This window comes from Martes martes, assembly GCF_963455335.1.
Source record: "Martes martes genome assembly, chromosome: 8".
Taxonomy (NCBI): Eukaryota; Metazoa; Chordata; class Mammalia; order Carnivora; family Mustelidae; genus Martes; species Martes martes.
The window spans coordinates 92,940,699-92,967,318 of record NC_137895.1 but is presented as its reverse complement, the minus strand read 5'-3'; the positions used below and the strand labels follow the sequence as shown (position 1 = coordinate 92,967,318).

Here is a 26,620-nt window from a genome sequence, read left to right as displayed (position 1 = left end):
TTGCCCTCACCCCTTCCCCACCCAAGTCCCTCTCCGCATCCCACCTCCCACCTCCACGGCCTGCCCCTCCCTCGGACTCCACCCCTCTGGAAGGGGTAAGGGGGCTGAGGTGGGCCTGTCGCCTGGGTAGGGAAGAGAGCCGACAGCCCTTCCACCCCTTTTATTCCGGGACACCCTCCTCCCCCACCCCCGCCCCGCCCCTGTCACCATCCTCTCCAAATTGAGAGCACACTTCTCATTCCCCATTCCCAACCCCCTCACACAGATTCCCAACCCACTCAACTTTCAAGGGCAGCTGCCAGCAGTGTCAGGGGAAAGGCTATAATTCCCTTCCCCTTTTAGGTCCAAAGGTGCACTATCTCCCCAGTATACACACTAGGTCCCCAATGTGAAGGAAGGCAAACTCGGATTCTGGGCTATCAGAATTCAGACACAGATAAAATTCTCATTTTGCCTGATGGGTTGGGGCTGCAGATGCAGGTGGGCAGGAGAAGATTTTGCAAGAGAAAGGGAGTCAGAAAACAGTGAAGGGGGAGTAATGATGGGAATGTGGAAGGCCACAGGGGCTTTGAGAGAGAACCAGTAGGGCAGACATCTGCATTTAGGTTTCAGACAGGTTTCAGTGCCTACGTAAGTGTGTTTCCTGTCCAAATTACCATTGGACAGAGTCCCAACACCCCAGCCCCTTTCTGAGGGCTTACTTTGCTTTTCCCTCTTCCCTAGCAAAAAAAAAAAAAAAAAAAAAGCCAAGCCTTAGAGATTCTTTGTCCTTCCTTCCCTCAGGTCAGACTCCTGCTGCAGACCCTGGGCAGAACCACCCAGAAGCTGGCCAAATTGATTTTTTTCTCCACGTCACAGGCCTCTGCTGGCTAACAGAGAGTTGGACTGCAGGAGTTGAGGCTCTAGGCCAAGGGAAGGAGCATGGTGATGGAAGAAGGGAGGAGGGGATGGAGGTTCTGCCTAGCAATTGTGTAAGGTCACTTGGACACTATGAGGCAAGAGTGAGAGAATGGTGGCCTGACCAGACAACTAACCACTCAGAACTCAGATGAGGGCTTCCACACGTTGGGCCTATACCTCTTACCCACCTTGAGTTTTAAGGAAACTGAAGGAAACTCTTCCAGAATAAGAAACTGGATGGGAAGGGGCGCAAGGGTGGCTCAGTGGGTTAAGCCTCTGCCTTTGGCTCTGCTCAGCAAGGAGCTTTCTCCCTCTCTCTCTCTGCCTGCCTCTCTGCCTGCTTGTGATCTCTGTCAAATTAATAAAATCTTAAAAAAAAAGAAAGAAAGAAAAGAAACTGGTTGGGAAGGCAGTAAGACTCTATAGGAAGCTGGGTAGAGGTTTGGGGAGGAGCCAGGGGAGTATGCATAGAATGACAATGAGTTCCAAACTCCGGAACACAAGCATCTCTCCAGTCACTTGGTCTGGCACTATTTCTAAGTGTTGCAGCATCCTGCAAGCTCAGGAAACATTATGGAAAACATCCCAAACTCAGGCCCCCAGGGGCTCCAGGGTGGCAGCCCTAATGGACTTTCAAAAAATGCTTGTCTTAAGAAAGAAAAGAAAGAAAGAAAAGAAAAAAGCTTGTCTATGGAGGGTCAGGGACAAAATCTTACTGGGTATCCCCTCCTCTCAAAAACAAAAAATAAAAAGCAAACAAACAAAAAACACCCACACACAATGCGGCAAGCTTTTCATAAAGCTAGATTTATTAAATTTCAAAAGACTGCTTTCAATCTCGAGAGTACATCCTTCCTACTTTTCTAGTAAGAAATGATGGCTATAGTAAACAGTAGGCTTTCTTTTTCTGATGCACTTAGTTGGCAAAATTTAAAGGTAGCAGTATTATGTCCATCCTCAAAAAGGGTTGCTGGGTTTGTTTTGTTTTGTTTTGTTTTAAGATTTTATTTATTTATTTGACATACAGAGATCACAAGTAGGCAGAGCGGCAGGCAGAGAGAGAGGAGGAAGCAGGCTCCCCGCTGAGCAGAGAGCCCGATGCAGGGCTCGATGCAGGGCTCGATCCCAAGACCCTGGGATCATGACCTGAGCCAAAGGCAGAGGCTTTAACCCACTGAGCCACCCAGGCGCCCCTGTTTGTTTTGTTTTTAAGATTTTATTTATTTGAGAGTGAGAAAGAGAGGATGAGCAGGGGAAGGCAGGCGCAGAGGGAGAAGCAGACTTCCTGCTGAGCAGGGAGCCCCAGGTGGGACTAGATCCTAGGGTCCTGGAATCAAGACTGGAGCTGAAGGCACAGGCTTTATCAACAGCCACCCAGGCGCCCCAGGGTTGCTGTTGTTTTCATTTTATTGAACTGTGAAATTCATAAGTCTGAAAACTATTATTGAGGTGGTTAAGAGCACAGAGGGTGTTCCAATAGACATACAGTCACCACTTACCCACTTAGGAACTTGAAATAAGAGTGCCAGATTTGAAAAACAAAAACAGATGCCCCATTAAATTTGAATTTCAGATTAAAAAGCTAATAATGTGTGCGTGTGTCTGTCTGTGTGTGTTAGTAAGTCCCACATATGATATGGGGCATACTTATACTAAAAAAAAACCTTATTAGTTGTTTCTTTGAAATTCAAATTTAACTAGGTGCCCTATATTTTATTTGATAGCTCTAACTCGAGAAGATTACTTAACGTTTTCTTTCCTAACATGACTAAGCCCTTACTAAATTTTACTTGCTATTATTGTTTTTGAAGTTCTTTCTGTGCCACAGCACGACAGGCTGGATTATCTTTATCTAGTCATTTAATTTCTGGAAGCCCAAACGTATTCATCTGAAAAACAGGAATTACAAAATATTTTTCATAGACTTGATGTAAAAATGAAAGAAAATAAGTTGTGTGAAGTAACTCCCAAGGCGCGTTGTTGTCGTTCTCCGTCCAAGCCAGAGTGGGCCAAGACTACACATCCCACAATCCCAGGCGGCGTCCCCCCGCCATTACCTCATTCCCTGGCAGCATTCTCGCCAATCCCGGCCCCTCCAGGGGTGTGGTAGCGGGCTGTTCTCGCGACTTTTGCCTTACCCTTCTCGCTCCTGTACGATTCCTGTCGCGAGACTTCCTGTTCCTCCACCTCCTCCGCCGCTCCCTTTGCCGCCGCCTAAGCCCGGGACCCGGACCCAGCCTCTCCCCTACCCGAACACCGGCCCCGGCTCCACCGAGGCCCCGGTCCCCCAACCCCGCTTCGCCGCCGCCATGGCGGACCCTAAATACGCCGACCTTCCCGGCATTGTGAGTACAGGGCCAACCCCGGCTCCCCAGGACCGCACCCCCGACCTACTAAGGACCCCCAACAGACACTAACCCGTGACCCCTCCCGCCTGCAGCCCCTCCTCCACCCCAGGGCTCTAGCCTCTGGCTCCCCGACCGGCCACTGCATCCTCCGGACTCTTACGACCTGACTTGGCCCGGCCGCGGAATGACTTACCAGGCCCTTTTTCTGGCAGTCGCCGGTTTCTCCGCCCAAAAATCGTCTCTGGGCGCTTAGCTCTTTAGCCCGAGTGTTTCTACCATCCATGTCAGCACCACCCGTGTCTCTCCAATCTCCCCATAAGGCCCCTCCCCCCACCATCCCCACCCCAAACACACCAGGCTATTTGGTGATGGCCTTCACCTTACCAAAGAAGAGGTTACCATGGCAGAACCCTTCTAGTATCAGATAGAGAACTCTGCCCCCCAGGAAACCCGCCTCCGCCCCCCTGCACCTCCTCCTCCCCACCCCACCCCCCGCACATGCCGGCCTGTTCCCTCCTTTTGTGCTGCCCTGCCTGCATTCTCAAGGGTGGGGGTTGGGTCACAGGACCTTGTACTGAGTCACTCTCAACCTTTGTGCCAGGGTAGCGGTGTATAGGGCCTAATTGGAAGATAACGCTCTCCTACTTCGAGCATAATGATTGCCAAGAGCCCACACCCCTTCAGATTCAGGGTCACATCTTTGTCATCACTTACACTCACCACTTACCATGAGGTCCCAACTGTGCCCTCTGTCATCCCCACCCCTTTAAGAGATGGGAACTAATATACAGTTCACTGGACAGGTAGAAGAGAAGGGACAGAATCCTGGCCTCACAGGATTCTCTCTGTTAGCTTATTGAAATGGAGTGGGTCAGGGGTATTGGTGGATGCTGGGTAATGAGGTAGGGTGGTCACTGCTTCTGTCTGCAGGCCAGGAACGAGCCAGATGTTTATGAAACCAGCGATCTGCCTGAGGATGATCAAGCCGAGTTTGATGCGGTAAGACTATGTGCTGCTTCAGGGCTCTTATGGACCCTGACCTCTCTCCCCCAGGCTGACCCTTTCCCTTTAATGGGGAGCCACAACAATAAGCGGGTATGCCAACCCAGCCTAGGAGGTATGTAGGTTGCAGGCTTACGGCCACAGTGAAGAATGCCAGGAAGGAGAGCCCTGTCTGTGGAATCACAACTAGCAAGACCTGACTTGGGTCTTTTTAAATAAAAGTTGAAATATCTCAAGACAGTTTCATTTGGAGCCAGTGATTTAGGGAGGCCCCTGGGTGCTAGTCTACGGTAATGAATCCTGAAGCCTGAGCACTTATAAACTCCTTGAGGTTAGGAAGTAAGCCTTGGGTTTCATAAAATATTTCACTTGATGCATGTTCATCAGTATCCAGCAGGAGCTAGATTTTGAAATATAGAGGAATAGTCTTTTTCCTGAATACCCAGTATCCATTGAGCAAGGAATGAGAAAGTGATGTGGAGATTTTAGAAAGATAAGGGATCCAGTCAGAGCAAAACGAATTTGAGGAAGAATGTAAATATGTCCTACAGCAAAAGAGAATGAGTCCCTTAGCACTTTCAGACCTAAGAAGAACTCTAAGGAAGAAATTAGCTGTGGACACATTTTAACCGTGAGGGGAACCACTTAGCATGTTGATTGAATGTGTTCATTCCATGTTGGTTTTTGTGCAATGCAGAGGAAGAAATGTCCCTGCCTTTAAGGATGCCCCAGACTAATGGTGGAGTTAGGATACATACAGGTTAGGAAACATGGAATAAACAAAATGGAGTGAATGGAAATCAGCATGGTAAAAACTTGTATGTAAGTGGCAAGGGGAACAAAGTTCTGTTAGCATTTTTTTTTTTCTGTTAGCATTTTTTACAAGATGTGTTGTAGGTTCTATTCCAGAGAGAGCTGGGCTAAGGTCACATTGATGAAGCAGGCTCCGTATGTGTGTCTCCAAGTCCTGTGGCTATGTCTGTGGGGCTGGTTAGTCCTGGAGAATGCTGGCTGCTGGCTTCTAATGTATGGCTTGGCGTACTCACTTATTCCTTATTTGATTTCCCCCATGTGGAAGTGGTTCCTACTCTGTGGGAACACCTTCCCTGTCTCCTCTCTCAGTGGTGTGTTCCTTGTGGCTTCTGTACTTGCTGGCATGTCAGTCTGTCCCCCAAGCTTGAATATCTGGAGATAATGCAGATGTTGTCATTGCTCAAGGACCTGGGTGTGCACCTGTCAGTCTAAGATGTATGTTACTAGGAAGCTGTCTTTGACCTCACAGAGCATGAGTGTAGAAGCTGAGGACTTCAGTCCTCTGACCCATTTCAGAGACTGTTCAGCTCTGGCCTAGGCTTCTGCCCATAAAGTGTCATGCTTCATGGTGAGATAATAAATGGCAGGTTGTCTGTTTGTCACTGACTGTGATACAAATGGGCAGTATCACAGCAATTCCCCTCCCAAAACAAAAAAATAACATGCGTAGTTTTCCTTTTGAAAGTCCTGGGATGTTTCTTAAGAAGAAGATGACAGGCATGGGAGCACCTGAATGTGCTGCCCTGATTGGCTGTTTTTCCCCACGGCGCCTGAGCAGCCTATTTCAGTAATACCTAGTGAGACAGCTGATAGGGAGGGATTCCAGAAGTGTTCATTTCCTGCAGCATATTGTTCAAGATGACGGTATAGCAGTGCATAGGAGCTGGATGGTAAATACAAGAAGAGTCAAGTTGCCTCCATCACCTAAGACACAGCTAAATGAATCTTCATCACTCGGCGGGAGGGAGAAGGGTGGGGAGACTTTCAGTTGCTTCAGGAAGGAGGAGGGCGCTGAGATATTTACTCATGTCAGCTAATGCCTCTGGCCTCTGGGTGTCCCTGTGGGCCTTAGGAGGGCAGCCTTCGGGAAGTCAGCTGAGTAATGGTCCTGTTCCTGCTCTTAATATTGATGTAAATGTGCAGCTTGAAGAGAAGTGGGTTGTACTTAGTCCAGAAACCTCATGTCTGTGAGGCCTGAATTCTCACTAGCAGCCTGTCCCCTCCTTTCCCAAGACCTAGCACTGATGACAACACATCACCAGTATTGTGGCTGAACTGTGAGGTTTTCAGTCACCTTAACCCCTGGCAACAGAATGTTTTGCCTTAGTCTCCAGATTATTTTCAACTTTAATTTGATTCGTTTTTAACGTAGATAATATATGTGCATACAACAAAAGTCTCTTCCCACCCCTGCCTGCCGCCACCCAGGTCCCTTCCCTGAAGACAACCAATATGACCATCTTCTAAAGGAACCTTTTGGGGGATCTCCAGATTTTTATTTAAAGGAATAATCAAAGAGTGTTGACCCTCCCTGTCTTTTAACCTCCTTCCTCTGATTGCTCCACTGTGGAAAAAAATGAGCTGCTGAAGGAAATAATGTCCCTTAAAGATTGTCACTGCTAGTTTAATTTAATCATAAAAGTATTGCAATTCCTATAGTGGAGGGGATGGTGGAGGAAAGTAGTATAAAAGGTTTTAATTTTGCTAAAGATGATCCTGATTTTCCTACTATTCCTTTAAAACAATTTTAGCAGGAAGGAAAATACTCTAAGATAAATGGGCCAGACAGCAGCACACGTTAGCCCTTTCCTCTTCAATGTAAGAGAATCTCGTCTCTGCATTTCAGACACTCCTGGGTTGATTTGGACGATGGGCTTACTTGGAGACTTTTCTTAAAATGTCTTGTCAGGAAAGCTAATTCCCGAGTGGAATTTCCTCCCTGCTGGACTCCCATTCTACCTTGGGTCTGTGAGGCATTCTGCTCCTGGCTTTTGAACTGCTGCAGCAAGAAGAGTAAATTTAGAAAATCTCACTAGAAACAGGCTATAGTTTCTCCCTTGATGCCTTACTGATCTCCAGTGCCATGTGAAAGGGGAAAAAATGACCTAGCCACAGTCTGACAGGGCCCTGGCAGAGGCTGTTCTCCAAAGGGTAGATACTGCTGGACACTCCACCAGCTTGAGATGAGAAACAGTACGTTGTCTTCCTTACAGTTTGAGATACCATAGAGTTTGCTTGATTGTGTTCATTGACTGTTGGCGCTCTTGAACTTACCTGAGTTTTTCCTAATGCTTCCCCCATCCTCCCTCCTCACCACCTTGCCTGGACACTAGTTTGCACAAGTAAGACCATTCGATGCTTCTTCTCTGCATGTTTTTTTTTTCATCTGCCATCTCGCATGCAATGCTCTGTCACTGTACTGTTGTTGTAGCTAATCATTTTGAATTCTGTCGAGTCCCTAGCTGGGTCATTAAGGGGCCTACTGGTCTTATGTTTAAAAATCATTAATCAAGGTTTGGAAGTACAAATCTGATTCATGAGTCATTGTCTCTTTCCCTTGTGAGGTCTGCAGAATAAAACTGTCCAATGGAGGATGGAATAGAAACATGGAGGCTAGGAATGCTTTTGCATATGAGGCATTTAGGGGCTGGAGTTAGAAGGGGTTGGCTTTCTCCTCCTCAGACTGAAATGAAGTTAAGAGAAAAGAAGTAACTGTTAGCCATTCTAGACAAGGGTAGAGAACAAGGGGGACAGTCACAGTCCTCACTTCTTAGCTGTGTGTAGACTACCCCTGGGAAATACTCATTTTAATGTTCCCTGTGTTAAGCCTTTAAACAAAAGTAAATGGGATGGGAAAGGAGTGTTACATGTAATTTTAACGTAATAACTTGGGTTATTTGTGCTTTCACAAGTCTTTCTGTTTCTGTACCCCTCCTTTAGGAATGGGTGGATGGTCAGCATTATGTTGATCCATCCTGGACAGTTTTCTTCTACAGCATTCTCCAGCTTCCTTGTCAGCATGGTTCTGAAGTCCCCCTGGCTGCAGTGTTGGCAAGGAGCCTTAACAGGCTCAGAGAGCAGCAGTGGCCTCTTTCCCTGTCTGATCTAGAACCTCAGGTCTTGCCCTCTGAGGCACAGCCATTTAGCCAAACAGCCCTGGGGAGTCAGGGGGTCCATTAGTGAGAGGGACTGGGAGTCATGTACCAGGTAAACTGATACCTGGGATCAGGACACTTAGAATTTTCCAATCAAGGTGCTGGGTGGACTGTTTCCGTGGTGACTGTTAATACTCCAGGTTATAGGAATTATGCCTAAAAACTCATCATCCCACAGTGCCCCCAAAGGACAGACCTGGAGGTGGTGTATACGGTTTACAGACTAATATCCCACTTTTCCTTTTCTTTGATTTTCTTTCCTCCCCCATTCTGCTTGTTCCTCATGATTTGAACTTGAACTTACAGCTCATTGTCTCTCTCTCCTTGAGTTTCTCCCAAGCTCGTTTTAGCTTGGTGGGGCAAGTAAGAGAAAGGTAGTGTGTGTGTGCCTCCCCTTGTGTGTTTGCCTGTGTGCACCTGTGAGTGCTTACCCTCCCTCTGTGCAGAGACCTCCCAGTGTAGACCACAGGGTCTGGATCTGTCTTGACCCTGATCTGAAGCAGGAGTCTTGGCTTACCTGGGCTCTGGCATCAGACAGGGGACGGAGAGTTGGAGGCTCAGGCGTTTCTAGGTGAAATCTCTGAGGCAGGAAGCCCTTGTCTTTGTCCCACCGTGCATTGTCATATATACATAACCACCTTTAAGCTTCCACGATTCTGCGTGCCCATCAGTAGAGCTCCTGGAGAGGCAGGGCGTACCACTAGATTTCCCTCCTGGCAGTTCTTTACCCATCTTGCCTAGAAGCCAGAGCCTTGTCTCTGTATCTGGACTAAAAGAAGGCCTCTTTGGAGTACTCTCACCTTTCCCCCTTGTCCATGCTCTAACCTCTGTGAATCTTGTGAGCAGAGGGTGGGAGAAACATTTTCTGCACGTGGGCTGGGAGCTGTGAATCTTGGTATCCTCTGGGTTCTTTGTGCTCGCACATCATAGCAGAATTGCTCTGGTTCCCCTGGGGCTGCGGGAGGAGTTACCAACTAATCAAGGTGGATGCAAACACACTGGACTGTCCAAGGGGCCGGGACGTGCCCTGCCTCTCCTCTGGCAGTAGAAAACGAGAATGGGTGCTTCATGTTTCCTGACACTCACCATCTCCTGACATATTTTGTTCTGCTTAACCTAAAGGCCTGTCAGGCTACCCTTGCGGGCACCCTCATTGTGACCAGTTCCACCATCCAGACATCTCATTCTTCAAGACTAGAGAAGCCAAGAGACAGCGAGACTTGAACCATGAAGTCCCCCCTTGAGAAGGACTCAGAAGCCCCTCGGTCAGCTACGTGTCCTTAGAATCCCCACAGCCTCTGCTTCACATTCTGCCTTGTCTGCCCCCACCCCCACTTTCCTGTTCCATGCCACTAGCTTGCAACATCTCACTAGTTCTCAGATAATCTTACATTGCTTCTAATGGCAGAGCTTCATGACATTCTCACCGCCAGAGAGGAAAGGGTCCCAAGGTCTTCTTTCTCTTGGGGTATGTAGTGGCTCCAGCTGAAACTTCTGGGCCCCCAAATTTTGCTAGGCTCCCCTGGGCCCTATGGTGCAGTGTGTTTGAAGCTATCATGTAGTGCATGTGACAATTTGCTAATAACAATTTTGTCTTTTTTTTCCCCTCCCTCACCCCCATTTCCCCACTCCCTTTCCTTTTAACTCTTTTGATTTTCTCACCTCTGGGGAAAACCACAAGGAGCTGGTAAGAAGCCTGACCTTTCATCTGCTTTTTAATGGGGTGTGCTGTGATGGGCAGTTGTTTCTCTATCCTTTTGTCTCTGCTAAATCTTTAATCCCTCTGTCCAGCCCCACCCCCAGCCGACAGCCTTTTTCCATCTTATGAATCACTGTAGTGACACTGCCCCCAGCCCATGCCCCCAGATCTCTGAGGCACTGGTGGAACGGGTGCCACTGGAGGACAGAAGGGTGCTGGCCATCTGAGTCTCTGGGACCACATCCTTGGAGAGGCTCTGAGGGGATGCCAGTGTCGGGCAGCTCTCCTGATCCAGGCCATGATCTGAAGTGGAAAGAGTGAGATGAAAGCGCTGTTAATTCCTGCCACTGTCCAGGACCTCTGAGGCCCACACTCTGTACATTGACCCTTTTCTACTCAACCAACCCCTTACCTACTTAGGAAAGTAGGTTCTCATCAGCAAAGTGCCTGGCCCGTAATGAGGGTATTAATAGATGGCAGCCATGATTAATTTCCTTCCTTGGTCAATAGACTATGCTTCCCATTTGTCTTTTTAAGAGGATTTTTTTTTTTAATGGATTTCTACCTCATTGGCCTTGACTGGGGCAATCACAGGGAGGAGTGGCATACTCTTGATTGTGAACTTAAGAGAAGGTGGTCATCTCCCCTCGTCGGGAGTCCTCAGACACTTTGCAGAGGCCGGAGACCACACAGTTATTGGCCTGTGGGTGCTCTGGCCATACATTTCAGAGAAAATTAAAGACAATAATTTGGGGCTCAGTTGTTTCTTTACCCTTGCACACAGGATGTTGAGCCCTTTGGTTTTCCCTTAATCTTTAGCTGCTCAGCACTTCCCTGAAGAAGAGGTAAAGGTCAGAGTTGATGTTTTCTCCTTACTCCCTCTCTTCCCTATTTTTAAAGCTGCCACTCACACTGATTCCTTCTTTAATAGCAGATCAGAGATGAAGGATGGAGCGTCTGTCTGCTGCTCTTCATGATGCCTCTCCATTATCATCCCCTGCCCCCGCCCCCAATACCCACACACAGGCAGAGACTCTCTGTCCAGTCCTGGCCGCATGTTAGAATCAGCTGGGTAGCTTTTCAGCTGGCCTACTCTCCTGACCCTACCCCAGAACAATAATGAAATCAGAATCTGCAGAGAACCCAGGCCTTTTCTCCTCTTTTTTTTTTTTTTAAATTTTAATTTATTTTTAATTTACATTTTGTAAGTGGCGCAAATACACAGGCAAGGTTGAGAACTGTTGTTCTAGTTAAAGGAAAGAAGACTCACTTTGCCAGCTGCCTTCTATAGAAGGTGGAGCTTTCGTCCCCAATAGCACAAGATCCCCAGGCCTCCTTCCCCCTCTTTCAGGAGGGCAGTGAGAGCTGCCAGATTGCTGACAAGGGAAGGAGATATGTAGTGTGAAGTGCCTGGTCTTGGTGTAGTTACTGGAATCTGAACAGCCAGTCAGTATCTAGTAAGGAGGGAACCACTCTGCTAGGGTAAACTCTCTTGATTACTTTCTTTCCCATGCTCCCTGCTAAGGAGAGAGCTTCAGTGCTTGAGACAAGAGCAGAGGGCGCAGGGAGAAGAGGCGGGTGCTGCGGCTTCTCTTTGAGAGGCTTCTCTCTGAGAAGCTGCTGGGCTACTTCCATGTCAGGATATAGGCGTGGCCCTCACCGGGCGTCCTCTTGGCAAGCAGGTAGTGCTTATGCTTATTGCTTCTAAGACATCCCTTAAAAAATATATAGTAACCTCTTGCCTCTTCTCTCTGTACCCTGAACTCCCCAGCCTAATGGCAGCCTTGGCACAGGACTGCTGGTCATGTCCTCTCCCAGCTTTACTTTTGTATCTCAGAGCTGGTATCTTCCCTTTAGCAGCATATTCACTGTCAGAGTTAGCAGCTGGAATGTCTGCCACCCTTCCTCTTTCCTCCCAGCAAGGATGGGAGGTTAGCTTGAAATGTCCGTCCTCAGCAGCAAGGAGATTTACTTTTGGGAGGGGGAGGTTCAAAGAGGTCAGGCTAGTTTCTTGGCCTGAGTGCATGGTGTGTGCCAGGTAACTGGGAGGGCCCCGGTGGTGGGGTGGAGGGGAGGGGGAGGCTTATGTACAGAGTGGGTGGGGAGGTTATGCTACCTCTGTTCCTTGAATCAGGGTGTTAATATTTATACAACTGAGACTCCAAATTTACCAGGAAGCTTCCGTTTCCTAGGTTGAGCCTGGGTCAGCAACTTGGAGTGGAGCTGCCCTTCTCTTCTCTTGGGAATGTGGGGCCCAGTCTCCTCTAGTGGTTTGGGGGTTTTGTGGGATCAGGGAAGTCTAGGATGAGAATGAATCTGCCCCTGGCCTGAACTCCCTGTTCCTGCAGGAGGAGCTGACAAGCACAAGTGTGGAGCACATCATTGTCAATCCCAATGCCGCCTATGACAAGTTCAAAGACAAGAGAGTGGGGACAAAGGGACTTGGTGAGACTGGGCTGGAAACTGGATGGGGGAGGTCTATCCTCAGGCCATAAAGACTTGCTCTGGGGGAGAGGGTCTTCATGGAGATCTTTCATGGTAGCCCTGACAGTCACCTGAGACTGTGGCTGCCCTGGGCCTAGATCAGGCCCTCAATTCCATCTTCTTTTCTTGGCAGATTTCTCAGATCGTATTGGAAAAACCAAGAGAACAGGATATGAATCTGGAGAATATGAGCTGGTTTGTTGTGTGTGTGTTGATGGGGATGGTGCAGTGATCCTGGTTAGGAGGGACATCAAGGGACACAGTCAGGCTTCTGAGTTTTTCTCTCCTTGGGGGTCCTGAGAAACCCAGCAGGATACAGTTGAGGATGCCTAGTTCCCCTGCTGTTTGCTCTGGAGAGTCTCCAGGCCTCTAGTTTTTCTGTACCAGGGTGTTGTGCATTCTGAGTTGGATGGGATACCCTTATAACGTAAGCTCGGGGTTTGGATAAATTCTTGAGGAGGCTCCCTGTACCGAGGGATGTAACTTCACTCTGTGTGCTTGCTGTCTAGCTTGGAGAGGGTCTGGGAGTGAAGGAGACACCGCAGCAGAAGTACCAGCGACTATTGCACGAGGTCCAAGAGCTGACAGCTGAAGTTGAGAAAATCAAGGTACTTGTAAACTCCCTTCTCCTCTTTGTGCCCTGACTTACATAGCAGAGGAGGAAAAAGGTTCTCAAGGCTCTTGGGTAAGGAAGCTGGGGTTCCTAGGTTTAGGGGTGTAAATAGATCTATATTCAGTACCATAGGTGGGTAAGAACCATCCAGTAACTTCAGCCACAGCCATTCTTAAGGGCCTTGATCCTTTTATCTGTTGTTGTTTTTTTTAAAGATTGTATTTATTTGAGAGAGCACACGAGAGAGAGAGAGAGAGAGAGAGAGATCGCACACGCACGCGCGCGGGCGTGCATGAGCAGAGGAAGGGGCGAAGGGAGAAACAGACTGCCCAATGAGTGGAGAGCCAGACTTGGAGGTCAATCCCAGGACTCTGGGATCATGACCTGAGCCGAAGGCAGACACTTAACCGACTGAGCCACCCAGGTACCCCCTTTTTCTGGTCTTGATTCCCCCAGCCACCTCTCATTGTCTGCTTCTTCTCATATCAGGCAACGGTGAAGGAGTCCGCCACTGAAGAGAAGCTGACCCCCGTGGTGTTGGCTAAACAGCTGGCCGCCCTGAAGCAGCAGCTAGTTGCTTCCCACCTTGAGAAGCTGCTGGGACCAGATGCAGCCATCAACCTTACTGACCCTGATGGAGCTCTGGCTAAGTGGGTGTCCTGCTTTGTTGGGAAATCCTTGCTGCCTGGGGCATAGGGAGACTCAGCCAGATATTGGCCAGGATACTAAGGGGAGAGGTACCCTAGGTGTTCCTTAATGCTGAGCGCAAGGCAGAAATGAGAAAGGGCTGGGCTGGCCCACATCCTTCAAGTTGTGATCTTATTACTTGGTCTCCCGTCCCAGGCGCCTGCTGCTGCAGCTGGAGGCAACCAAAAACAGCAAAGGAACTGGTTCAGGGGGAAAGACCACCAGTGGGACTCTTGTAGATAGTAGCCTTGTCACTTACGAACTACATTCTCGGCCTGAACAGGACAAGTTCTCTCAGGCTGCCAAAGTAAGTACGTATGTAGGTTGGTTGGGGGGCTGGGGTAGCATGGCCCTGAAGACTTTCCTACCTCCCTCCAGGGGATCAGATATCAGTGTGTTGGGAATGCTTCCATTCCTCTTGATGTTTTGTTCTCCATGTTTCCCTCACCCATCTACTTTCAGTTAAGATTTTAAGAATGTGATCAGGTTGTGTTCTAGAGAAAGTGGTCCCTTGGCAGAGTGGAGAGGAGGAGGGAGGGGAATGGCAAGCGGACAAGCAGAGAAGAGTGGGATGTTAGTGCCTGCTGCAGCGGCAGGCAGGCGGGTGACGAGTCTCACTCTGTTTCTCGTCCTAGGTTGCAGAACTTGAGAAGCGCCTGACAGAGCTGGAAGCAACTGTACGCTGTGATCAGGATGCTCAGGTCAGGTGCTCTCCTCTACTGAGTCTGACCTTGCATCCTGCACTCTCTTCCCTGACACTCAGAGCATTCCACAGAACCCCGGGGAGAGTGGGAAGGTCTTCACTTATCAGATCAGCCAGTGGGTTGCCGGCTAGACCCGGAAAGGATGGGAAATGGTAATAGGGAGACGGTAGTAATAGTGAGGAGACACAAGAACCACTGATTTCTTTCCTCCTCTTCCCCACCAGAATCCCCTTTCAGCAGGTGTGCAGGGAGCCTGTCTCATGGTGAGTATACAAGGAACCAGAGTGTTGGATTACAGAGGAGATAGTGAGGTTGGGTTTGTGGGTCCATAGCTATATATTAATCACCTCCAGTGGAATATGTGGTGGCGTCTTCCTAGTCTGATTCTTTCCCCTCCATGAATTTTGTCCCAACCTCTACCCCCAGGAGACTGTAGAACTGTTGCAAGCAAAGGTGAACGCCCTGGACCTTGCAGTTTTGGACCAAGTGGAGGCTCGGCTACAGGTATTAAATGGAGGGCAAACTGGATTACAGGTAGCTTGGGACTTCAGAAGCCCTGGGTGCCCTATTGACCTTGAAGTCTGTGTTTTCAGAGTGTCCTGGGAAAGGTGAATGAGATTGCCAAGCATAAAGCTTCTGTAGAAGATGCAGATACACAAAGCAAGGTCAGGAAGAGCCCTTCCCCCCCACCTCCATACCCTCTCCTATTCCCTCGTGTTCTCTGAGTCCTTCTGGTGGTCTTACCCGAGCTTGAGAGGTGCTGTCTTCATAAGCTCTTACCAGCTAAGACAGTGAGGGGCCTGCCCCCACCCACCCCACCCTTGCCAGGTGGGCGTTGTGTACCTCACTTGGCCATCCCCTCGGTGCCCTGTCCTGTCCCCACCAGGTGCACCAGCTATATGACACCGTACAGCGCTGGAGCCCCATCGCCTCCACCCTTCCAGAGCTGGTACAGAGACTTGTCACCATCAAGCAGCTGCATGAGCAAGGTGGGAGGCCCGCTGCTGGGGGGAGGAGAGGAATTGGACAGTGAGCAGCTTTTGTTTCCTCCCCTCTTGTCGGAATTCAGATGTCATCCATACCTTCCCTACCTTCTTTTGTAGCCATGCAGTTTGGTCAGCTCCTGACCCACTTGGATACCACACAGCAGATGATTGCTAGCTCCCTCAAGGACAACACCACCCTTCTGACCCAGGTGTGTGCCCCTTTATTGGTCTGCTGCTTCCGTTCTCTAGCAGCCTGGGTTCTGCCTTGGCCCAGGTTGTAACATGATATGGCAGGGGCTTGGTTTGAGTCTCTACTGTTTGTCAGTGGTTGTGGGACCTTTGACAACTTACTTAACCTGTGAACCTCCATCTTACCATCTGGAAAACTGTACCTACCTCAGGGTTGTATGGATTAGGTGAAATATTGTGAGTGAATTGTTAAGAGTTCCAGTGAACCTGCTTTTCCTACAGCACCTACCCAGTCCCTCTACAGTCTCAGCTTAGCTTTCCCCTCCCTGGGTCCTCAGCCAGATGTGCTTGTATCCAGAGCACAGCACACTGGGAGGAGTATGGACTTTGAAATGAACAGCAGGCCCCAACCTCGTTTTGCCGCTTCCTCTTCTCTGACACTGGCCAGTGAGCTTCACCTTCATTCTTAGCAGTGCCTAGCACATGGTCCTCAGTTTCTCTTGGAGGCACTGTTTTCAGTGCTGAGGGCAGAATTACAGCGGAGAGACCCAACACCACAGGACCATCAAGATAAATGAAGAAGGGACGCCTGGGTGGCTCAGTTGGTTAAGCAGCTGCCTTCGGCTCAGGTCATGATCCCAGCGTCCTGGGATCGAGTCCCACATCAGGCTCCTTGCTCCGCGGGGAGCCTGCTTCTCCCTCTGCCTCTGCCTACCACTCTGTCTGCCTGTGCTCGCTCGCTCTCTCTCTAACAAATAAATAAAAAATTTAAAAAAAAAAAAAAAAAAAAAAAAAAAAAAGATAAATGAAGAAATATATAAACTATATGTTCTGCCTCTAGAGCTGTTTTCTAAACTTTTGAGCCAGTAAAACTCTCATTCCAGTAAAACCATAAAACCATACCTGTTCCTCATTATATAAAACACACCAAAACAGCTACTATCACGTGCCCACTCTGGGGCCCATAAGCTATGCTTCCATTTCTTGTCTTCTCCAAGAGCATTTCTTCAGGTGCTCACTCAAGCAGGCACCTGGGCCTGATAGAGTAAAACATCTCTGTGACTTTCTAGGTGCAGAAAACCATGCGTGAGAACCTGTCCACGGTTGAGGGGAATTTTGCCAACATTGACGAACGGATGAAGAAGCTGGGAAAGTGAGCACCTTTAGGAGATGGAGAACGGGGGTAATCCCTACCCCCTTGAACTCTGTTAACAGCTTACATAGGGTTTCCCCTTAATTATAACTCTTGCATCCCCATACCATTTGACACTGGGGGCAAAGGGGTTCTTCTTGCATGTGGGGTTTTCACCCCTCCTCCAAGGAATACAGAGTGGTAGCTGGGGGACATTAGATGGTGGTCTCCCCTCAGGCCCCGGGGACATGGGCCTCACCACATGCCAGCTCCTGTCCAGTACTGCTTTGCTTGGGGCGGGGCAGGATTGGGTCCTGTCCTCCAGCACAGCTCCCATGGCTGGTTGCAGTTCTGTACAACTGTTTCTGACCATTAAATGCTGTTGTACTCTATGGCCCGTGCTGTGTTTCCTGGGGAAGAGGCGGCACTGAGACGGACCTTCACAGCCTAATAGGCAGCCTCAGCCCCTCTCTGCTATGAGAGATTTAAACTGTAACCTGCTCTTACTAAAGAACTAAGGAAAAAATGAGTACAGAGTCAGAGCCAGAGTTTCAAAATATTCTCATCTGTTAAATTAAGAGTGTCTCCCATAGAAAAGCAGTGGAGGCCCCACAGGGCAAGTACAAAACAGAATTAAAACTCCCAAGGGTCTTGTCTTTACAAAAGAAAAGGCAGGAGGCAGCCCCTGGACAGCGGGTCGTGCTGGCCGCTCCGGTTGGACCACGTTGCATAATCCTCGGTCGCATCATCACAACGTCTCTGAGCGTTCCGATGGGGGAGAAGGGGCAGTGTAGTGTGTGTGGGAGGAGAGGCCCAGTGGGCTCTCTGTGCCCCCTTACCCCCTTTTAGATCCCAGAGGAAAGTAGAGGGAAGCTGGCTACACCTTGAAATGAGGCTATGTGTTTCAAACCTGGGGACAGGGGTAAGAGGGGGATCTGTGCTTTGAGCAACCTGAGCCAGAGGCAGAGGGGTGTTGGAGGGGTGAGGGGGGAATGCATGATGCTTATTGCTTTGTACCTTTCACTGGGAAGGAGGGCAGCAGCCAACAGTAGCTCACAGGTTTGTAAACTGAGCCTGCTGGCTTCAAGAAGGGAGGCAATGAAGTCGAATTAAATATAAAAGAGTCATTTGTGCAAAAATAACTTAAACAAATAAAAGACCTGGGGAAGGGGGTGTTCCCCTTAGCCTGGTGGGGAGAGGGCCATATACCACCCCCCCAGGCCTTTTCAGTGACATGGCTTTGGGGGGGAGGGGGTGAGCTTCCCTACCCCCTGCAATGGCTCAGGATGGGATTGTAGGGGAAGGGCTTGCATTTGTGCTCTGAGTGGGGAGTAGTGCCCCCACCCACTGTCCACAGGTACAGGTGGCTGGCAGGGGCTCCCAAGGCTCAGCACTCAGCTCTCCCCAATCAGGGTCAGATCCAGCTCCAGGTATGGCTGCTAAGGGGCCAGTTTCCTCCTCTTGTTTTTGGCAGGACGGCCAGGGCGGGCCCGGGGAGGCAGAGGGACAGCCGCCTATACAAGAGGGGAAGTTGAAAGAAGTGATCAAACAGCTAGGTATCAGGAAGTCTTTTATTTTCTCCCCACTCCCTCTACTCCTCTTCTCCTCCTGCCTCATCCCTTACAACACCCCCCTCCCCAACCCTGACACACACTTACGCGGGTTGTAGGGCTGGGGTCCAAGGTAACGTCCTGGCGGGAGCTACTGCTGTTCCGGGTAGGGCTGCAGTAAGGGCACGGGTGGTCAGGAACGCTTCCCAAGCACCACGTGAAGCTCAGAGTTTGGGTGGGAAACCTTCTACTTTTGGATAATAAAGGCATAATATTCCCATCCATATTTAAGTTTGTGCCTTTTTGAAAGTCAAGCCACTCTAGACATTTCTATAAACCATCAAGTAGCAAAAGGCCAGGATTAGGGTAGGCCCAACACTCACTTGTATTTTCTCCTCCGGCCACGACGAGACTTTCTGACTACCCCTGGGGGCACCTGGGAAAACACAGACTGTATGTATAGGAAAAATTAGGAAAAGGAACCATGTTCCCAGCCTTTCCTCAGAGCCCTTCAGCCCAAACCTCCATCACCCTGCACTCACCTTAAGGTCCTCAGAATGGGGTCCAGGAGGGGATGGATCCTTGGGCTCAACACCCCCTTCAGCCAGCTCCCCATTATGCTGCCAGTGGTGGGTCCTTCTTGGGGACCGTTCCATTTGTCCATTGAAGCCACCACGTGCCCCCCATTTGAGGGCCAGTCGGCCAGGCTCCCGCCGGCTACCAGGCTTTCGGCCCCGGCCTGGCCTGGCCTCACCATTAATGCCCCTAAGTCCCCCTCCTCCCCTCCGGCCCCGTTTCCCTGACCCCCTCCCAGTGAGCAGCTCAGGGACTGGGGGGTCAGGAGAACCGTGGGGTGGGGCTAAGGCACTGAGGGGAGGCCGGGCAGGCTCTGGTTCCAGGGCTGAGGTGGGGCTCTGAGGGGGCAGACAAGGGGCTTCTGGCTGCTCTGGAGGAATCTGCAGGCAAAAAGTAAAATCTTAGTCCCAAATATGGTTCCTTGGCTACTGTAACTCAAAACATCCACTTCCAGTTTGGGGAAAAAATTCTGTCCGCGACACCTCACCCCCCACCCCCAACACATACCCTCACCTGGAGACTCTGTAGCAGGCAGGCTAGGGGACTAGAAGCCTCTGAGAGGGGTGGAGGAGCTCCCCCCCCAGGGAGGAGCTGCAGCCCCAACTGGCCAGAGAGAAGAGGGCCAGGAGGCTGCAACAGGCTGGGGAGGGCTCCAGGGCTGCTGGTCAGCGAAGACAGATCACCTGTGGAGAAGCTGGAAGCTCAGGAGTCTCCCTCCAAAACCCGCAACCCGCAACCCAGTTAGGCTGAGCAGACCCTGTTTACCTCCTGGGCTTAACCCCAGGGTCAAAAACTCCTCCCCAAGTCATCCAGCTTCTCCTCCCAATTTTTACTGCTTCCTTTTTTTCTCTTTCACACCAGTTTTCCCTCAGACTCACCCAGCAGGCTGGCACTCAGCAGAGGGCTAAGGAGTTGGGGGGGTCTCCCTGAGTTGGAGGGGGCCTTGCCCAGAGAGGAGGCCCCCGGGTCAGTAGTTGCCGTGGTGACACTGGAGGTAGGTGGTCCAGGTTGGGGGGCACTCAGGACACAGGGCTAAGCACAAGGAATAGTTATGACACTATGTGTGTGAAGAATTTCATAAACGTACAGTACTTTCACATATACGATCTTACTGAAGCCTCACGTGAAGTAGGCCACGCTTATTAAATACAGACCCAGTTCCTGCAGCCATCCTACCCCCAGCCAAGAACTAAGCCCTCCCCAAAGGCCCTGAGGAAGAGCTCAGGCATGAAACCGAAAGCCTTTGATTCCCAGCTCCCATCCCTGATTCTACGTCTTGTTCTGTCCCACCCACTCAGCCCCTATCCTCACCTGGGGGGGTGTCCCCGAGGGGGGATCCAGGCTGGCAGCCAGCAGCGCAGAATTTAAAGCTATGAGGGTGGGGGGGGCTGAAAGTGGGGGGAACAGTAGCGGGGGCAGGTCTCCCAAACCTGAAAATGTCTCCCCACTTGGACCCCCAGCTCCCTCTGCAGATCCCTCCCCATCCCCAGCTGTGGGGCCCAGGGCCAACAGGGGCAGGAAAGAGGCAAGGAGGTTGCTAGGAGGTGCAGAAGGGGGTGGAAGAAGGTCTGAAGGGGCTGGTGGAAGCAGTGAAGCCACCAAAAGCGAAGGCCCTTCAGGCTCGCCTGGGGCTAGGGGAGGGCCAGGTCCCCCTGGTGGGGGTAGCAGAGGCTCAGGGGGAGGTTGTCCCCCTCCCCCAGCCAGCACACCAAATAAACTGTGGCTGAGCAATGGAGAAGGTGGAGGCTGCCCCAGACTCAGAGGGAGAGGCAAGGCCCCTAGCATCCCGGGAAAGCCGGCTCCACTCAGCGCCAGGCCCTGCTCAGGACTAGGGAAAGGGAGAGCCTCCCCACCAGCCAGGGGAGGCAGAGGGCAGGCTGGGCCCGCCCCCATCCCAAGCCCTTCAGATGGGCTTTGAAGCACAGGGCTGGGGACCAGGGGGGCTTTGGAGGCAGCTGGTGGGGCAGGGGCACCTGCAAAGGAAAAGAGAAATTCAGCTCAAGGGAGGACCTTTCTCCCAGCATCCAAAGAACCCAACCTTCCTGCCTCCAACCCAGAAAACCACCAAAGAGCTCTCTAAACTCCCCTAAGTGCCTTGGCTGCCTTTTTCCACCGGGAGAGGAGGAGGAGCTCTACCACACTCACGTACCTGGCACACTGCTGAGGCTGCCACTGGTGGTCCCAGGCAGGGAGGGAGGGATAGGGTGCCTGGGCTGGGGAGGGCTCCCTGAGGAGAGGGTTGGGGGAGGAGGAAGGTGTGCATCTGACCCCAAAAGGTTAAAGCTTCCATCAGAGTGGGAAGGGCCAGGGGTGGGGAGTCCCAGCAGGGACAGCACAGAAGGGAGAATCGGTTGGGATGGCTCAGGGAGAGGAAAAGGTTGGGGGACAGGAGCAGGGGCCCGAGGACGGCTCCTTCTAGGGGCTTGAGGGCCTCCCCCTTCTAGCAATCGCAGTACAGTTGGGGGTCTGCGGGGACGACGCTGAGAGGGACGGGGTGATGAGGAGTGGGAAGCGGAGGGTGTCTGGGCACGGGGCCTTCGGCCCTGTAAAGTGCTGGGAGGGGGGAGCGGGGGATGCTGTGCCTTGGCCGCTGCAGAGAGTAGGCTGCTAGCAATGAAGGGAGGTGCCCCGGGCCCCTCCACCGTGGGGGCCCCTCCTAGGGGTCCCAAGACCAGGGGCAGGTGCATAGTGGCTGAAGACACTGGTGGCTGAGTGGCAGGACCAGGGGGGCCAGGGGGACCAGGGAGATTATTGCTTGGGGGCAGAGGAGGGGGCGTTAAGGCATCACTACAATGGAAGAGAGAAGGGTCTGAAGGTGGTGAGGAGGAGGCATGGGGCGCTGGAGAAGAGCCCAGGTCAGGGGGCACCAGGCTGGAGCGGAGGGCGGCTCCCCAGTTGTAGGAGGGAGCATTGAGGCTGATAGCAGGTTGAGGAGGTGGGGCTGGAGAGGGGGCATTGCCCCTCGGGAGGAAACAGGGGCTGCTGCTGCCTCCAGAGGGGACTGGGTCAGGAAGCCTTGGTGGTGGGAAAAGCCCCCCAGGGCCTGCTAGAGGGGGGAAGGCCTGTGGAACTGAGGGTGGTTCTGGGGGAAGGGAGCCAGGACCCCCATTAAGTGGAGTTGGAGGGGGAACTCGACAGGGAGGGAGGGCAGAGGGGGGCCCTGGGGACACAGTGTGGAACATCTGGGGGCTCGCTCCCTCTCCTGCAATAAATGAGAAATGAAGAGTCAGCCTGTGGCTTCCCTTCCAACAACTTTCTTTTGTCTTCTCCATCCCATATCCCATAAACTCCCAACTTCCCTGTGCCTTCCTCTCAAGCAACTCCCCACTCCACCCTTCTCCTTGCTCCCTCTCATAGAGCTCCTCCCACCATCCCTCTTCCAGGCCCTTAAGTCTTTTTCAGTTATCCATAAAGTGAAGAAGACTCACCAGGAGAAGAGTGTGAGCAGGTGGTCTCCATGCTGCGATACAGAGTTGCCATGGCAACGGCTTTCCGCCGGTGGTTGCACAGCTTGGTCATGTCCTCCTCTGATGCGGGCCCCACCCCGGCCCCACCCGGGGTCACCGGGGCCAAAGGGTCAAAGTTGAAAACCTGTAAGGTGGGAGTCATGGGCAGGGCCCCTGAGAGAGTGGAAACTGGGAGAAGAGCTACCACGATTGGTGACTTTGTATTAAGTCCCTTGGCTTATCCCTGTATTCTCTGACACCCCTCACCACTCTGACCTTGGGGACATTGAGTGGACACTCCAGACCGCACTTGCAGGTCCCATCGCTGAGGAGGTAGCTCCGGGTTTGCTCCAAGGAAGACAGCTCTGTGCCACTTGGGCTGGGAGAGCACAGGGTCAGAGAAGACGGAGTTAGTTGACACTGAATCAGAAAACCATGCCTAAAGGACAGTTCCTTATTCAAAGACCTTCCTAGGAAGGACACAGGATAAAGGATGTGGAAAGAGAAAGAGGGAGAACATAGTTAAAGGGCCAGACATACAGAGAGCAGAAAAGCTGAGGAAGGAAGAACAGAGGAGAGCAATAGGGTATCAGAGATCTGGGCGCTGAGAGGAGAGGCGGGAGAGAAAACACAGGCACTGAAGGTCCTGGGGACAGAGCTCTGGAACTCTGAGGAGCCATACCTGATATAGCGCACAGCACCCTCTCGAACACAGCGCTGCCAGCCGATGGGGACAGATGTGGCCACAGGGCCCCCAGCTCTGTCTGCTCCACTGCTCTCATTGCCCCCATTCATTGTGTGTAATCAGCTCCCACGTGCCTGATAATACAGACATCCATGTGGGCATTAGGAGGATTAAACTGCACTGGGTACCTGGGGGAGTACTCCAGGAAGGCAAAGATTGTGGGGGGACCCGAAAGAACTCAGGGGCATGGAGAAACCCTTGGAGAGCTGGGAGAGAAATGAAGAATTCACTGCCATCCCACCGTGGCTACCTGAACATCTCTGCAAACATTGTGGGGTCCAGTCTAAAGCCGGGGCCTCCGGCTTAGCCCACACCTGCAACACAGGAAAGGGAAGAGACTGTCAGAAACCTGCCCAACGCAGAAGAGAACCAAAGCTCAGGACACTCTCAAAGGAAAGATCCTTAACCCTCCAAAGTAAGTGCACACACAGATCTCAGGGATCTGCTGGCTGAGTCCACAACCATCCTTTCCATATACAGGCCCTAGGAAGCAGAGGATCAAAGCCTCAACTCCCAGGGACCAGGGAATCAGAGCCCAATCCCTAGACATAAAGGGCAAGGCCCCTTTGTCCCATCAGAGACAGAAGACTTCACCCTGGAGTATGAGCAAATTCCCATAATGCCAAGACACTAGGAAGTTTCCCAGAGTCTGGCCCCCTGCTGTTCCCTACCCCCAGGAAGATCATATAAAAAGTATAGATTGCCCACAGGTCACCAGGCAATTGCCCAACTGCCCTCTGGGGTGGTACCAACGGAACCCCCCATGCCTGCTCCATTAGACAATCAATGATCTAGTTCATTTGGATTTTCTTAAGAAAGATTGGAATTATAGCTGTCTTCTCTCAGAGTCTTGAGAAGCTCCTGATTTCTCCCCAAGCCTCAGGCAGGGGGATTCAGCACCTCCTACCCCACTGGCTTCAGACTGGCTCCAAAAGGGACTCTCCTCTGATATGTGGGGACGCCCCCCCAACCCTGCAAGTATCCTCTCCAACCTCACCATCGCTCCCACCCCACACTGGCGGCTTCTAAACTTTCCCTCTCATAACAAGGCGCCCTGTCACCCAGCCTGCTTCCCTCAGCTTGGGGAGGAGGGGAAGGCGCACGAAGTAGGAAGGAACTTGGGGAGAGGGCGGGCGGAGGGTGGGCGAAGCACTGTGGGGAGGGAGGTGAAGAAGGCAAAAGTCAAGCATTAAGAGAGAGAAACGGCGGGGGCAGGTGAGGGCGGGGAGTGGGGATGGGGCCAGGGAAAGGGGCCGAGAGGACGCGGAGGGGGCAGAGGGTAGGGACTGGAGGGGAGGGGAGGGGGAGGGGCGGGGTGGGGGGGGCCGGGCCCTGCACTCACCGCGGCCCATGGTTCGGCCGGCCCCGCCCTGCGCAGTCGCGGCCCAGAGGGTGAGTGGGAGGGAGTGGGAGGAGGGTCGGTGGAGCCCGAGCCTCCGGTACGGCCCCGGCCGGTCCTAGCAGGAAGCGCCGCCGCCGCCGCCGCGGATCACCGAGCGGCCTCCCGCGCATGCGCCATGGGGGCCAGGGGCAGCCCTGGGGATTCCGTTCCCAGAAGGCACCGCGCAGGCTGCTGCCGCCGCCGTCGTCGCTGCCGCCGCCACCGCCGCAGCCGCCGCCGCCGCCGCCGCTGCCCGGACGGGAGAGGGGCGGGGCCGGGCCCCCGCCCAGCGGACAACGACGAGCCAACAGGAGGGGCCGCAGTGCGCATGCGGGAGCGCGCCTACCCCTCCCCCACAACCCCCCATTAATCCCCAAGAGAACAAACACCCCACGCGGCCCCCCCCCGCCCTCCGCGGAAGGATCTGAGCCTCTTCCCAGGCCACTGGTGGCCAATCCTAGCCCTCCCCCGGGAGGGGCCCCTTCGAAAGCCACAATCTGTTGGGGGAGCCAGGAATGTCAGGTCCGGGAGGGGCCGGCCCCAAAAGATGAAAGTCGCGACTTGCCCTGCCCCGCCCCAAAGGCTTCCCGGGTAGTGTGCTGGGACTTGACCCGCCTCCCCAGGTCAACATGTCACAACACGACCTCAGCCTGTCAAGTCACATGACCTTTGCCTGTCACTGACAACCTGGTCATGTCTTCGGGCCAGGAGAGACCATCTGGTCCAACGCACCCCCCCCACCCCCATTTACAGAAGGGGAAATGGAGGTCTGGAGCAACAGAGCAGGCCTAGCCAAGGACCTGTCACTGTCACACCACCACCTAAACCTGCCTTCCAGCCACAACCGACCTTGTGACAGATACTACTTAATTCTGGCTGCCCCCACGAGGGTATGACAGTATATGTAACCGGCCGCCACATGGCATCTTTTTTCTACCTAATGGCTCAAGAAAAATACTTTGCATTTTAAGTGGTGCTTTTCACTTTTGTTGAAGCACCCTCCAAGTTCATACTTCTCTCATTTTACCTTCACAACTCATTACCTTTTATTTACAAACAAGAACGGTTGAGGCAGAGAGAAATTAGGTAGCTGGCCTAGGATCCCTGGGCAAGTGGGGGGCAGGTGAGGCTAGAATCTGGGCTCCTGACAACCCAGTCCAAGGCAGTTGTGCGCGCAAGTGCACCCAATGTCCCAAGCAACAGGGCGCTAATGCAACCCAAGCACCTAGGAGGCAGGAGGCTTGAGCAGTGGCTCTTCACAGCAGGGAGTTACAGGACTTGGGCGTCTGGTACCCTGAAAAGGGCGGGTCTTGATCTTTTGGTGAAGAGCACCAGAGCACCGTGGGGTGGGGGGAATGACGGGTGGGGAAACAGTGCGAATCGCATCCACTGGGCAAGGGACATGAATTCTGGCATGCTGAGGGCGCATTAGAAACTTCACAAAGATAGAAGTTAAGAGTGCTCTTCTGCGAGGAGCTGAAAATGACTATCAAAAGTATTCAAGTTCCTCGGTCCCTTCTGAGGCATTTAAGGGGCTAAAAGAGAAGACCTCGAGATTCACGAGAATAATACTCGAGAAGACGTTAGGCAGTCCTGTGGCTGGATGCAAACTTTCAAAGGAGGTTGGTTTAAAAGACCTTGTGCCCATTAAATGGGAGGGAACCAAGCTAAATTGGAGTCCCTTACGGAGAAGGTGCAACAGGGGCTAATGCCAGGTGGGCGGAATAAGAACTCCTGAGCAAGACAAGCTGCCCTGAGGCTTCGTAGGCAGCAAAGGGGCAGCCACAGTTGATAGCCGTTGGGGCCGTTGGGAGCCGGGCGCTGGCGCCCCGCCCTCTTCTCTCCCCAACACCACCACCACCCCCCGCGCCTCCCACCACCCTTGTAGTCCCCTGCGCGTGCGCGCGGAGACACCGGTTGCCAAACATTGCATCATCCCCGCCCCCCTTTCCTCCCCTCCCCCTCCTGCTCTCCCCTCCGCGCGCGCGCATGACTCACTCACCTCCTCCGCGAAGCCTCGTGACCCAAAGCCACTTCCGGGTCCAACACAACGTCTACCACCAAGCGGGAGGGAGCGATGGGGGCGGTGCCGCGCGGGCTTCTGAGTGGCGGATGTAAGGGGTGAGGCGGGGCCAGCGCCGGCGTGCCGCGTTCTGACTGGTAAGCTTCTGGGCCCGCCCCTGAGAGGAGGGCAAGACCTTATTAAAAGA

General features: G+C 52.3%; 2 protein-coding genes across 12 annotated transcripts; one reads left to right on the top strand and one right to left on the bottom strand.

Annotated features, from left to right (window-relative positions):
• Positions 1 to 2,956: 2,956 nt before the first annotated feature.
• DCTN2 (dynactin subunit 2) lies at positions 2,957 to 17,104 on the top strand. The gene is made up of 14 exons (XM_080811508.1): positions 2,957 to 3,245; positions 4,179 to 4,247; positions 12,266 to 12,362; positions 12,535 to 12,596; positions 12,911 to 13,009; positions 13,504 to 13,664; positions 13,858 to 14,008; positions 14,337 to 14,402; positions 14,630 to 14,668; positions 14,832 to 14,909; positions 14,999 to 15,070; positions 15,292 to 15,394; positions 15,509 to 15,600; positions 16,651 to 17,104. Exons 1-14 carry the CDS (start codon positions 3,210 to 3,212, stop codon positions 16,735 to 16,737), a joined length of 1,212 nt encoding a protein of 403 aa, XP_080667634.1. The 5' UTR covers positions 2,957 to 3,209; the 3' UTR covers positions 16,738 to 17,104.
• A 152-nt stretch (positions 17,105 to 17,256) lies between these two features.
• Positions 17,257 to 26,432, bottom strand: MBD6 (methyl-CpG binding domain protein 6). 11 transcript variants are annotated; one of them, XR_013967275.1, is made up of 15 exons: positions 24,372 to 24,658; positions 23,280 to 23,343; positions 22,967 to 23,103; positions 22,561 to 22,663; positions 22,267 to 22,429; positions 20,988 to 22,040; positions 20,150 to 20,811; positions 19,717 to 19,870; positions 19,346 to 19,521; positions 18,805 to 19,218; positions 18,646 to 18,713; positions 18,371 to 18,434; positions 18,057 to 18,226; positions 17,730 to 17,793; positions 17,257 to 17,471 (listed from the first exon to the last, which is right to left on the bottom strand). XR_013967275.1 is itself a non-coding variant. In XM_080811477.1 (13 exons), exons 3-13 carry the CDS (start codon positions 23,077 to 23,079, stop codon positions 18,152 to 18,154), a joined length of 3,045 nt encoding a protein of 1,014 aa, XP_080667603.1. In that variant the 5' UTR covers positions 23,080 to 23,103; positions 23,280 to 23,343; positions 26,413 to 26,432; the 3' UTR covers positions 17,257 to 18,151. The 11 variants fall into 11 exon arrangements, 5 of the variants coding, with proteins under 5 accessions (XP_080667603.1, XP_080667601.1, XP_080667605.1 ...); XR_013967277.1 differs by having other exon boundaries at positions 18,646 to 18,698; XR_013967278.1 differs by having other exon boundaries at positions 18,646 to 18,698; positions 19,352 to 19,521.
• Between the last annotated feature and the right edge of the window lie 188 nt (positions 26,433 to 26,620).

Bases quoted from the DNA above. Each gene is read 5' to 3' on its own strand.
- DCTN2 (XM_080811508.1), top strand. From the start codon at position 3,210: ATGGCGGACCCTAAATACGCCGACCTTCCCGGCATT. The intron at 12,597-12,910 runs GTTTGTTGTGTG...CTTGCTGTCTAG, and splicing joins AATCTGGAGAATATGAGCTG to CTTGGAGAGGGTCTGGGAGT. The intron at 14,403-14,629 runs GTCAGGTGCTCT...CTTCCCCACCAG, and splicing joins GCTGTGATCAGGATGCTCAG to AATCCCCTTTCAGCAGGTGT.
- MBD6 (XM_080811477.1), bottom strand. From the start codon at position 23,079: ATGAATGGGGGCAATGAGAGCAGTGGAGCAGACAGAGCTGGGGGCCCT. The intron at 22,664-22,966 runs GTATGGCTCCTC...GTGCTCTCCCAG, and splicing joins GGTGCTGTGCGCTATATCAG to CCCAAGTGGCACAGAGCTGT. The intron at 20,812-20,987 runs GTACGTGAGTGT...TTTCCTTTGCAG, and splicing joins CAGCCTCAGCAGTGTGCCAG to GTGCCCCTGCCCCACCAGCT.